Below are 13,659 nucleotides of genomic sequence, written 5' to 3' on the forward strand. Positions count from 1 at the left end.
ATTTTCAGTGATTTGGGGACCTCATTTGATTGTTGTACCAACAAGTGTTATGTTGAATTGGGAACTTGAATTGAAGAAATGGTGTCCTGCTTTTAAGATATTGACTTACTATGGAACACAGAAAGAAAGAAAACTGAAGAGACAGGTAATGATATTTTATCAAATAACAATTCCAAATATGCTTGAATTTCCAAAAAAATAATAGTTTAACACATTTCTGATTTGATCTTCTTACCTTTCCTTAAAGATAGAACCAGGATCCATCTGGTAAAGGTTTTAGAGGTCTGTCCATTAGTTAAAAGGGAGTTACTAATTTAGACTATTAAAATCCCTTGCTCACTCTCATGAAAGATCATATATCTTTTGTGAATTTTGACAGGGATATATTAACTTTAATCTGTTTAAAACGCATTGATCATCTTAAATATGGACAATGTGTCCTGTCACAGATTACATTCCAATTTGAAAACTTTTGGCTATTTATCATATGTTGGACAATATGTCTAGCATGCTTGAGCCTTAGATCAAATTACAGTTACAGTTAAAATAATATAGCATGCAAATCAAGAGGTTATATGAGAGGAAGATGTGGTATGGGTGCCAATGAGACAACTCTCCATCTAAGTCACAATTTATTATAGTAAACCATTATAGGTCAGGGTACAGTCTTCAACACAGTGCCTTGGCTCACACCAAACAGCAAGCTATAAAGGGCCCAAAAAATTTCCTACAGGAAAACCAATGGTCTAATCTATTTAAAATATATGAGAAACACTTACAAACAGCAACTACTGAACATCATATTCCTGACTAGCTTGCAAACTTTGTTTGGTTTTTTGCTGAGACTTGAGCAACTCTTTAGCACTAAAGAAAAAAACTATATCTTCCCTACAATGTTTTCAAAACTGAAAAAGTATTTTAAACCTTAAAACTGAATTCAGTAAAACACCATTGTTCCTTTTAAAAACTTGTAAATTCAGGTATATTTTCTGATTGACTGTTTTAAGGTATACACATTATTTTTATAAATCGAGATTATAAGGCGGAATATTGGTAAATGTTTCGTAAGAGAAGTCTCGTACATAAACCACTAACATCATCCATCAGATGCAGAATACTGTATTAGATCAGCAATGTTAGTTACATTTATTATTAATTGTGTTTAGGTAAACTCTTGCAAAGGAGAGAGATGATATTGCTCTTGCTGCAATAAAATTTGTTTCTACTTTTAATATGTGAAAATAAATATTTACAAGCAAAAAAGAAGTTATTCAACAAAAATGTTCTGCTTTCAGGGTTGGACCAAAACCAATGCATTCCATGTTTGTATAACATCCTACAAATTGGTCATTCAGGATCACCAGGCTTTCAGGAGGAAGAAGTGGAAATATCTTATTTTAGATGAGGTTGGTAATAGACTGGTCTTCAGTGTACTGTAAATTCAGTAAATTATTGCAATATTTTTATTATTGAGAAAATTGTGACAGGGTTATAATCACAATAATTAGAACGCATTTTGAATTATTTTTTTTAAGAATTAAAGGGGATTTTTTTATTAATATCCCAAAAATTAAAATCATATTTAGTCTAAATTGACAAATCGCAACAATAATTGCATGCAAATTTTTTTTTGAATTTATAGTACATTGTATACAAAAGTACCCAAATTAGATTGCAGTCATTTTCAGGGAAAAATAGTTTTAAGATGCATATTATTATTCTAATGAGTCGAGATTATAAGGCGAAATATTGGTAAATGTTTCGTAAGAGAAGTCTCGTACATAAACCACTAACATCATCCATCAGATGCAGTATACTGTATCTGATCAGCAATGTTAGTTACAAAATATTCATTTGATTGCTAACTAGTTTTTGTGCTCACGATTGATAACGGAAGCCCTTTACTTCAACTTTTGTCCAATTGATCATGTTAAAAAAAAAAGGGTTACTTTAGACATCCCTGTTTACTTATTCTGTGATGGCTCCCATTACTTTTCCCTTTTGACAAATGTTCGTGACTTTCATTAAAAATTGCTCGGAACCAAGGGAAGCCACTTTGAAAATAGAAGCAATTTTAGTGAGCTGATATATTTCAACTTGGAACAACATATTACATACAACAATGCAGTGCATTAGTTATTTGAATTTCCTATGTTCCTTGAATTTTGAATGGAAGAGCATTATTGCAAAAGTGTGGCATCAAAGTAAAGAGTATCTATGTATGTGAAGGCTTTGTGTTTGAAATGCTTGAATATACAACAGTTGTATATACTACATGTACTGTTTAGGTTATTGCAAGTAATAAAATCCCTTTCTCACAAACCATTCTGGAACAAGTTTCTAAATTGGGTACCAAGAGAGAGTATACCAAAGTACTATTTAAAACGCTTCATTTCTCCAGTTCAGTGCTATTGAAGTGTCCTGTCATAGTAGACATACATAAAACACTTTTAACAAGGACTTTGAGGGATAAACTGAAATACGAGTTTGAATTTTTGTGATTATAACCCCCGTTGCATTTTTTGCAATAATAAAATCAATGCAATAATTTCTGACTACAGTTATGATAATAACACAAAACAGTAACAAACTATGATAAACAGATGGTGGCAACTGAAAAATGATACCATGCAACAAGTTTTAAATTGTTAATTTAGAAATCAAAATTTGGACCCCAAAAAATTCCTTAATTAAATATACATTAAAAAAATCACATTGACATACAAATATGTGACTCCTTGATTTATTTTTGTCAATTTTTTTTTCAAAATGACTACACAATTTATGGTCCATTTATGAATGAGAATTGAGTAAGGGCTATTCCAGAAAAAAATGTAGGGGGGGGGGGGTTGGAAGGCAGTTTTTGTCAGCACCCGCCACCCAGACAATTGTAATTGAGAATTATAGTGCATTATTGTGTGAAAAGTTGCTCTGATACCCATCACCCATGTATTATTAATAAAATGTGCCTTCCAACCCCCCCATACATTTTTTTCTGGAATAGCCCTAAGAATAAAAGAACTGTTTAGAATGTGTTAATTGAACATTGCTGAACCATTTTCTAGGATGAGTACAAATAGAATCATTCCAACACATTTCTAAATGAACAATATTTTTTAACTTTTGCTAACATTATGCCAATAGAACCTTTCTCACAAACCATTCTGGAACAAGTTTCTAAATTGGGTACCAAGAGAGGGTATACCAAAGTACTATTTAAAACGCTTCCATTTGTCCAGTTCAGTGGTATTGAAGTGTCCTGTCATAGTAGACATGCATAGTGCTTGCTCACAGATGCTGTGTATTAAATTAAGCAAAACCACAACAGTAAGGATCATTATAACAGTGTGTGGTAATTTGAAAATGGTCCATCAAAGATGCATACAACAAACTTTAATTTTATTCAATTAAAAACCTCGAAACTAACTTTTCATTAAAAAGAATATGATTGATTCAAAATCATTCACTGGAAGTTAGATATGATACTTTTTCTGTCAAAAAACATGTGTAAAACCCATTCAACCATTGAAGTTCCACCTTCTGAATGGTACCAAGAAAGACTGTTTATTCAATCTTTTCATTGAATATTATATAATCTTCTAGATTGGAAACCAAGAGAGGTAATGAAAAGAACTATTTTATAAATGTTTAAATTTATATCTTAAAACCAGCTTCTTGACTCGAAATAAATGTATTCCTTTAAATAATCTCAAAAATTTACTGAGGGTGAAACTAATACAGTTACTTGGACAAATACTATTCCTTTCTCACAACCAACCAGGAACCAGTTTCTTAATTGGGTACCAAGAGAGGGTATAGAAAGGTACTATTTAAAACGCTTCATTTGTCCAGTTCAGTGATATTGAAGTGTCCTGTCATAGTAGACACCTACAGCATATTAAGCAAGAACATTGTGGTCTAATTTGAAATATTTAAATCCAAACAGCATGGAACTTTTAACTAAGTCAATTGCTAATAAATCAGATTTTACGAAATAAAAAGAATACATTTACATAAAAATCTGTAAATGATTGTTCACATGTTAAATGCATGTTGTTTTTTTTTTTATAAAAAAATCTGTTCTAGCTATTAGAAACTGTTTTCTGTCTGAAAACATGTGCAAGATCCCTTTTCACAACCAACCAGGAACAAGTTTCTAAATTGGGTACCAAGAAAGGGTATAGAAAGGTACTATTTAAAACGCTTCATTTGTCCAGTTCAGTGGTATTGAAGTGTCCTGTCATAGTAGACACAATGCATTCTAACGTTAACTTTATAAATTGCTTTTTAAAAAAATCTTAACTAAACTACATTAAAAAAAAAAAAAAAAAAATCACAAAAAAATGTGTAAGCCATTGCTCACATGTTGAAAGCTAGCTATTAGTTCTTGTGTTCTGTCTGAAAACATGCATAAAGTCCCTATCTCACAACCAACCAGGAACAAGTTTCTAAATTGGGTACCAAGAGAGGGTATAGAAAATAACTATTTAAAACGCTTCATTTGTCAAGTTCAGTGGTAGTGAAGTGTCCTGTCATAGTAAACACACATAGCATGCTAACAAGGACCATTTGGACTTTTATAATTGAAATATTCCAATTAAAACAGCTTCCATCCATTAACTATGTAATTGCTAATAAATCAGATTTAACTTTAAAATTCTTAACCTTACTACATTAAAAAAAATACATTCACATAAAAATCTGTAAACAATTGTTCACATGTTGAAAGCTAGCTTTTATAACTTGTTTTCTGTCTGAAAACGTGCAAAATCCCTTTTCACAACCAACCAGGAACAAGTTTCTAAATTGGGTACCAAGAGAGGGTATAGAAAAGAACTATTTAAAACGCTTCATTTGTCCAGTTCAGTGGTATTGAAGTGTCCTGTCATAGTAGACATACATTATGGAGTAAAATAAGATAATTAAATCAAAAAAATTAAAGAGCCCTGTTATAGTGAACAGATTTTGTTATTGTTAAGTGTAGAACAAGATGTTGTTGATTGATTTAATATAAGTTAAAATGTTATATATTCCAGGCTCAGAACATCAAGAATTTTAAATCCCAAAGATGGCAGATGTTGTTAAACTTCTCAAGTCAGCGGCGACTCCTTTTGACTGGTACCCCTCTACAGAACAGTTTGATGGAGTTGTGGTCCTTGATGCATTTCCTTATGCCCCATGTGTTCCAATCACATAAAGAATTTAAGGAATGGTTTGCTAACCCATTAACTGGCATGATAGAAGGAAGTCATGAATACAATGAAAGTCTCATCAGAAGGCTACACAAGGTAAAATGTTATTCTATTATATACTGACAGAATTAAAAAAAATATGAAAGGAGCTATCCGTTTTACAAGTTTACAAGTTTACAAGGTTTAACAGGTGAAATGAATTGTCTGAATGCATTGAACAGTTCATTTGTATAGTACATGAAAAAACAAGATTTTTCATTAGAAAGTTTTAGGAGTTCTACATTTTCTCTTTGAAACATTGATTAAAAGTATAATCAGCTACTGTTGATTAAGATTTGACTTGTTCTCCTGCAATGTTATGGTTTACTGATGGGTTTTTTTATAAACAAAAAGATATATTTTATCGAGGCAGTAAAGACGGAATATTGATAAATGTTGCGTATGAAAGTCCTCGTACATAACTACTAACCGCATCCATCAGATGCAGTATACTGTATCAGATCAGCAATGTTAGTTACATTTATGTCAGTCCGTCAAATTTTACATATGTCCCAGAATTGGTTTGTGTAATCATGTTTACCGCTATCATTGTTATAAAACTTATACATAATGATTACTACCACAAAACACAGATCAAGTTCAACTTTGGGTAGCATCACTTTTACCATTCCTACCCTTTATATGCAAGCACATTGTCTGCGTCCATGTTTGTCCCATGGACACATTCTCCACTTATTTCTATTTAATATGTTATTGTACTGATATGCAAACTTACAAGATGACTTACTTACAGGTATTAAGGCCATTTTTATTGAGAAGATTAAAATGTGATGTTGAGAAACAGATGCCTAAGAAATTTGAACATGTTGTAATGTGTCACTTGTCCAAAAGACAGAGATACCTTTATGAAGATTTCATGTCGCAAGGAGCGTAAGTAATGTTTAGATATGTGATTGATATCAATAAACATAAGCTGCATAAAAGCCTGCATTTTGTCCCTATGTTGTTGAATGTTTGATCATTCTAACTTGGTTCTAAAAAAAAAAAAATCTTGAAAATGTATATTTTTTTGAGGCAGTAAAGACGGAATATTGATAAATGTTGCGTATGAAAGTCCTCGTACATCACTACTAACATCATCCATCAGATGCAGTATACTGTATCAGATCAGCAATGTTAGTTACATGTGTTATGTCTGTCTATTTAAGTTATTATAGCTCTCTCTACTGGAGCAGCCAATAAAGATGAAAATTTTGTGTCTGAAACGATTAATCTCCAGTCCGACAAGACAAGCCAGTAATTTGAATAGCCATTTAAAATTAATTTTGTCCAGACAGCCATTTAATAACCTTTCTTTTATTTCAGAACAAGAGAAACTTTACAATCAGGACATTTTATGTCAGTCATCAATGTACTGATGCAGTTGAGAAAAGTCTGTAACCATCCAAGCTTGTTTGATCCACGACCAATTATTTCACCATTCCAGGCTGAGGGCATATGTTATCGCACATCTTCATGTGTTCTGAAGGTTTTAGAATATGATCCATTGAGGGTAAGCCATCACAGTAGTATGACCTGTCATAGAAATGCTCATAACCATTTGGAATTTCATGGGTTTTTCAAATACTTGCGAATTAAAAGTGGAGTTAGATTTGGCATGACAATGCATTGACTTATTTATGTAGACTTTTACTTAATGTACTATAAATGAAGATATACCGAAGTTTGATAGCATACTGGTGCTTACTATGAGCTAGTAATGTGAAAAACTATCGAACAGTAAAACTCTTATATAATCCGCTGAATGCAGTACACTGTATTAGGCCGCAATATCAGATACAAACTTAAAATTTTCAAGAAAAGATCTTCTGGATTTACCTCTGCCCCTTTCTCTCTTGCTCAACCTTTTTTGAGAAACTTGAGTCGAAACTTCTTTATACATGTCAAAGGGCTTCATCTGGTTGTGCCTTATTTTGAGATATTATGTTTTCCTTGATTTGTGACAGCTGATTTGTCAAAAACTAATATATATGTGTTGATGCACATGATAAAGTTATTATTTATACATATATTTTAAAAAGTTCTACTTTGATATATGGCATAGAGCTTTATTTGTTAATTCTCTTCTGTGTGGTAGGATTTCAGTTCCTTTGAAGTTCTTTTATATGTTTGATAAAAAACTTTTTTTCAAAGGTTTGTTCTGTCTTAATTTTCATCTTAGTCTTCCTCGCTTTTACTTTTATAAATCCGGGAAGACCAATTGTCTCCGCTATAGACGCACCCACATCAAGAATGTCCGAAATCACAGATGATATACTTAAACCACTAATAAAAAACATTAATTCATACATAAGAGATACTAACGAATTCCTAATGAAAATAAAAAACATAAGCCCAGTACCTGCAAACAGCATTCTAATAACCGCAGACGTTTCGGCACTTTACACATCAATTCCACATAGAGAAGGACTACTCGCCACCAAAGAGATGCTAGACACAAGAGATGAACAAACAATACCAACCTGGATGGTCTTAAGATGGATACATTTTATACTGACCTGCAACTGCTTCCGATTTGAGAACAATTACTATTTACAAAAACGCGGGACTAGCATGGGCACAAAAATGGCACCAGAGTATGCTATAATATTTATGGACAAATTAGAACGAAATTTTCTCAACACACAACCACACAAACCACTTGTGTGGTATCGATATATCGACGACATCTTTATGATTTGGCCCCACAATCGCGAGGCATTGGATGCCTTCATGTCGGACCTCAACGATTTTCACCACTCGATTAAATTTACTTTCGAAATAAGCGAAACATCGATACCGTTTTTAGACACAAGAGTTATAATAGACAAAGAAGGAAATCTTACAACCACATTGTACAAAAAACCCACTGATGCAAATTTGTACCTACACTACAAGTCATGTCATCCGCTACACCAAAAAAACAGTATACCCTACAGTCAAGCCATAAGGATCAGACGCATATGCAGCACAATAGAAGACTACCAGTTACACACACACAAGATGAAAGAAAACTTTATAAAAAGAGGCTACCCCCCGGAAATCATAGAAAAGGCTATCAAAAATGCAAACGAAAAAGATCGGAACGAACTCTTAACACCAAGAATTGGAACCACAGAAGGAAATGTACAATTCATTATCACCCACCACCCATCCAACCCAAGAATAAGAAAAATTATCAACCAACGGAAAGACATCCTAGAAAGATCACCTGAAACATACCATATGTCCCGTATGAAATTTGATGTAACCACACGTAAAACCACCAGCCTACGCCAATTATTAGTTAACACAGATATAAAACCGCCTAACCCAAAAGGAAACCGGCCGTGCGGCCGGAATTGCCATATCTGCACAAAGATGACCCATTCAACAGAAATAAAAAGCCACTCAAACGGAAAAACAATTAAAATTACAGAACCAATCACATGCTTAACCACCAGCGTTATATATATAATCAAATGCAAAAAATGCAACAAACAATATATAGGTCAAACAGGGAACACCATTTGTGAAAGATTTTACGGGCACATGAATGACATTAAAAATAAAAACGAACATAAACCCGTTTTGAAGCATTTTAACGCAGAAGGTCACAATACAAACGACTTAACAATAACAGGCATCAAAACCACCGTTGCCAACGTCAACATACGACTACGCACAGAAGAAGCATATATTCACTACTTGAGTACACAATCGCCGTGGGGACTCAACATAAGAAGATAATGGCAAAAACGAAAACAACTCCACGTAAACCGCAAGAACCACTTTCATTACACTGTACCCGATGCCAAAAGAACTACAAGAATGTGAGCAGTTTAAAAAGACATTTTAACACATACCACAAACCGACAGTAACCAATTTTTCATGTTCCTGGTGCTACAAGTCCTTTATTAGGAGGGACTCGGCACATAGGCATATGAAAAAAGATCACAATATATTCAATTCAAAGGGACTTATAGTAGAGGACAAAACACCACGAGAATTAGCTGAAAAGATCAAGCCGTGGATACCACCAATGGAGGCTACTAAGAAAATCGATTGGAAAAAACCACCTACTTTCCGTGTTATAGCAAAATCAGATCTCGACAATAATACTATAGATCTTGCAGCAGATTTATACATCAGCAGTGACGAGGAGGAAAAAGAATTACAACCAGAAGAAAAAACCACACCACCGGAACAGGAATTTATTTATACAGTAACCACGTTAGAAACAGCCTTGAAATTATCAGTATATTCTAGCTATGAAGGCCTTGAAGGATATAGACATATCCCAGGAGAATATCCGAACATTGAAATGAATGGAATAGACAATAATTTCACAATTAATTGCTACAAGACAAGAAAAAACTAACATTCTATTTATAACTTTTATTTTTACATCTTTAATTTCTATTTATACTGTTTTTACTTTCACTTTCATTTTGTAAACAATAACGTCGTCAAGACCACGTCCATTATGACTTTTATTTCTGTGAACCACACAACCGCAGAATCAGTACTTCACTGAAATTTTTCAATATTGTAATTGTCCTGAAGACGCCACGCTTGTTGGCGAAACATGTTGACCTTAATAAATTAATCACCATGCGGTAATTGATGGGTGTTGTTGTCTTTATTGTCGTTTATTTACTTTTATAAATAGTTCATATTTACTGCAAATGACAACCAAAATTATTTTACTCTGAGGTATAATTTGTTAGTTAATTTTTTTTGCATGTGCAATCTTACCTTATACTTTCTTTACTAATACTTTGTTATTGTATGAATGAATTTGAATATAAATAAGTCTTCTTGGAATGATGTGAGAATGATATCTCATCTCTTTTTATGATGCAAGGTAATAGATTGAAATTAGTAAAATGACAAATTATCAATTAGTAGCTATATGCATACTGATTGTCATTAAGAACATATATCGAGGTTTGATAGCATTCTAGTGCTTTATATGAGCTGGTGGTGTGAAAAACTCTCGAACAGTTAAGCTCTGATTTAATCCGCTAAATGCAGTAAACTGTATTAAGCCGCAAAATCAGATACAGATTTAAATCTATTGTTATAAGTACTGGTTCAACTTGGTCCCTCACTCTTGCTGTCGACCAGTTGGCATAGACTACATTGTGACACTAGCCTCTTTCATGTTCTACTGGTTTATTGAAAACTTGTATCTTTAAATTGTTTGTTTTGTCATACATTTGTACATCTTTATGTCAGTCTTCGTGCCATTTAATCAGCTGACTTGCATTTCCAATAGCAATAGCTACAAACTTCAGCCAACACTTTTGAATTTTGATTTCATTAGTTTGCAATAGCTCAGTTTATCTTGTATGTATATATGTCCACTGTATTCTTAATCCAAAACATTTATCTTGAATGGAGGGAATCAATATTCACAAATTTCTGATGATGAATGATCTCTATCTTATTGTGATTTTAGACTAAAATGCGATTGTAATTTTTACGATTTACAGAAAACTCCTGTTTAATTCATATAAAATATTTCAAAATGCGAGTAAATTATTGTGTTTACAGCTCTGTCACATTTTTCACAATAATAAGAACCTCACATTAATTTCTGAATTTACAGTATTGAATATTAATATATGCAACAATGAAGATATACCGAAGTTTGATAGCATACTGGTGCTTACTATGAGCTAGTAATGTGAAAAACTATCGAACAGTAAAACTCTTATATAATCCGCTGAATGCAGTACACTGTATTCGGCCGCAATATCAGATACAAACCACAAATCAGAATGAATATGAATCTTGAGAGCGCAAAGATAAAACAGTTTTATGTTCCTTTTGCTTTATTTTATAAATATGAATATTAGATTTAGAGATCTTGTTTTTTTTCTTCTAGGATATTGACTTGTACAGTTTATACCCCAGCTTAGCTGACATGGAGATAAACCTACCAGCATTTGTTGCTCATCGAGTAAGGGGACTGCAAACAAGTAGAAAGTTGATTGAAGAAATAGATGATGTGGAGGAATGTGAACAACGACCAGTCCCAGGAAAACTTCAGCCTACCTCATTTCCAAGTGTCTTCCAACAGGTAACATGTTATACAGAACTTATTTATTAGGCTTATGAACTTTGTCATTCTTTGGTTGGTTGAAGTTGTGTATACTTATACCTCACATCTACCTTTGTCCAAATGAATACAACAAGTTGATAAAAGGTCATGCATTACCATCTGTTGTTTAATTGTTTTGACATCATTATCTATGAAAAAAAGTTGGTACACAGTTTTACCTCTGACTTTCTGTCCATCCATTGAATATTTTTTGTTGCATCTTTCTTAGGAACTACATCATAAGGATTTCTGAAATTTATTTCAGGGTTGATATAATTCAGCCATACTGTGTGATGTTTTTTAAATTCATCACTTAAAAACTTCCTGTTTACTATCAAGTATTTAGTCTAGGTATCATCAATGAGCAGTAGCTCAGTTTTGCTGCTTTAATCAGTAGATATGTACACACACTCATTAAGATGAGATATATCGAGGTTTGATAGCATTCTAGTGCTTTATATGAGCTGGTGGTGTGAAAAACTCTCGAACAATAAAACTCTTGATATAATCCGCTAAATGCAGTAAACTGTATTAAGCCGCAATATCAGATACAGACTTTAAATCTATTGTTAGAACTACTGGTTTACCTCTGCATAGGCAGGCACCAGTATTTCTGGAGACTATATCATGACCTAAAGATGTCATCGTAGTTTTTGTGTTGGGCTTCTGTCTCATTGAAGTATACTCCTATTTACATATATATATATATATGTATGGATAATTAAACTGTTCAAAAGATTTTAAATGTGTTGTTTTTATTTCAGTGTGGAAGGTCTTCACCAGCAATTACAAGTACTGTTATGTCCAATGGTGGTAAGTTACTATTTTCTCTCTATTGGTTTTTATGCCCCACCTATGATAATAGAGGGGCATTATGTTTTCTGGTCTATTTGTCCGTCTGTCCTGCTTCAGGTTAAAGTTTTTGGTCAAAGTAGTTTTTGATGAAGCTGTAGTCCAATCAACTTGAAACTTGGTACACATGTTGCTTATAATAATATGATCTTTCTAATTTTAAAGCCAAATTAGACTTTTGACCCCAATTTCATGGTCCACTGAACATAGAAAATGAAAGTGCGTGTTTCAGGTTATAGTTTTTGATGAAATTGAAGTGTCCACTCCACTTGAAACTTAGTATACATGTTCCCTATGATATGAATTTTCTAATTTTAATGCCAAATTAGAGTTTTTACCCCAATTTCATGGTCCATTGAACATTGAAAATGATAGTGCTAGTGGGGCATCCGTGTACTTGGGACACATTCTTGTTGTATTTAATTTTACGAGGTGTAAGTATTAACACACAGTTAATAATACTGCTGTGGTATGAGCCATCTCGTACATAAAATCTAGTAACATACCACATCATGGCAGTATATAATGTACATGATTTAAAACTCTAGAACAGTTCAAGTCATTTCTATCTGATACTGTAATATCTGACTCAATGAGTTAAAAACACTTCTGTCATCTTGTGGACAAGAGAAAAGTTCATGTAAAAATATCTTGGTAATAATCAAAAGATCATGCTTATGAACACATTTCATTCAATGTTCCTGCACTTCATAAAACAGCCTTGGTTGTGACCTCATTCACAACCTTTTAAGCCTTGCATGAACATGATGACTGTCATTCCTTAAACCTTTCTTCCATGGACGAATAAAAAAAATTTAAATAGTTATAACCATAAAAATTTTTGCAAGGTTAAATGACTTCAGTTTGTAAATGTGTTTTGTTAAACCTCAACCGTGCAAGACGGCCAAGACCCACCCTTATGGGTAGTTTCAAAAACCTAGTGTTAAGTTTTTTTCTGAATTTGAAAACAATGTATTTGATTTGAAAACAATGTATTTGATTTCAAAACTCATATCCAAAGTTTTAAAATAGACTTAACATTATTAAAAAGTGCATCATAAGCCTATTATTAACTGAATGTCTATTTTGTTTTAAACCTATTTAGGTTATACTAAGATATGTAATTCTTCTTGAATTTTACGAGGTGTAAGTATTAACACACAGTTAATAATACTGCTGTGGTATGAGCCATCTCGTACATTAAATCTAGTAACATACCACATCATGGCATAGTATGTAATGTACATGATTAAAATCTCTAGAACAGTTCAAACTTAATCCATCAGTACACCTATATCACCCATAAAAGAGAAATTGGATGGTGCCATGGAATATTTCCCTGAGACAGAGAGATAACTATCTGATACTGTTAATTCAGAAATTATTGTGATTCTCACCTCACCCAGTTGCATTATTAGCAATAATTGCAAGACCGATAGAATGTCAAGATCTGTTTTCGATTGACAAATGTTTCGAAATATTATAAA

General features: G+C 32.9%; 1 protein-coding gene across 6 annotated transcripts in view; it reads left to right on the forward strand.

The window, feature by feature from the left end:
- The window catches only part of LOC143075020 (helicase domino-like), an 82,182-nt gene that overhangs the window by 22,440 nt on the left and 46,083 nt on the right, over positions 1-13,659 (forward strand). For all 6 annotated transcript variants that reach the window (XM_076250246.1, XM_076250248.1, XM_076250251.1 and 3 more), the window contains 7 exons: positions 9-145; positions 1,296-1,406; positions 5,037-5,288; positions 5,986-6,122; positions 6,558-6,744; positions 11,105-11,299; positions 12,085-12,133. In XM_076250246.1, the coding sequence (XP_076106361.1) occupies positions 9-145; positions 1,296-1,406; positions 5,037-5,288; positions 5,986-6,122; positions 6,558-6,744; positions 11,105-11,299; positions 12,085-12,133 (1,068 nt within the window). The remainder of the gene's footprint in view (positions 1-8; positions 146-1,295; positions 1,407-5,036; positions 5,289-5,985; positions 6,123-6,557; positions 6,745-11,104; positions 11,300-12,084; positions 12,134-13,659) is intronic.

The sequence above is a fragment of the Mytilus galloprovincialis genome, chromosome 5, assembly GCF_965363235.1.
Source record: "Mytilus galloprovincialis chromosome 5, xbMytGall1.hap1.1, whole genome shotgun sequence".
NCBI lineage: Eukaryota > Metazoa > Mollusca > Bivalvia > Mytilida > Mytilidae > Mytilus > Mytilus galloprovincialis.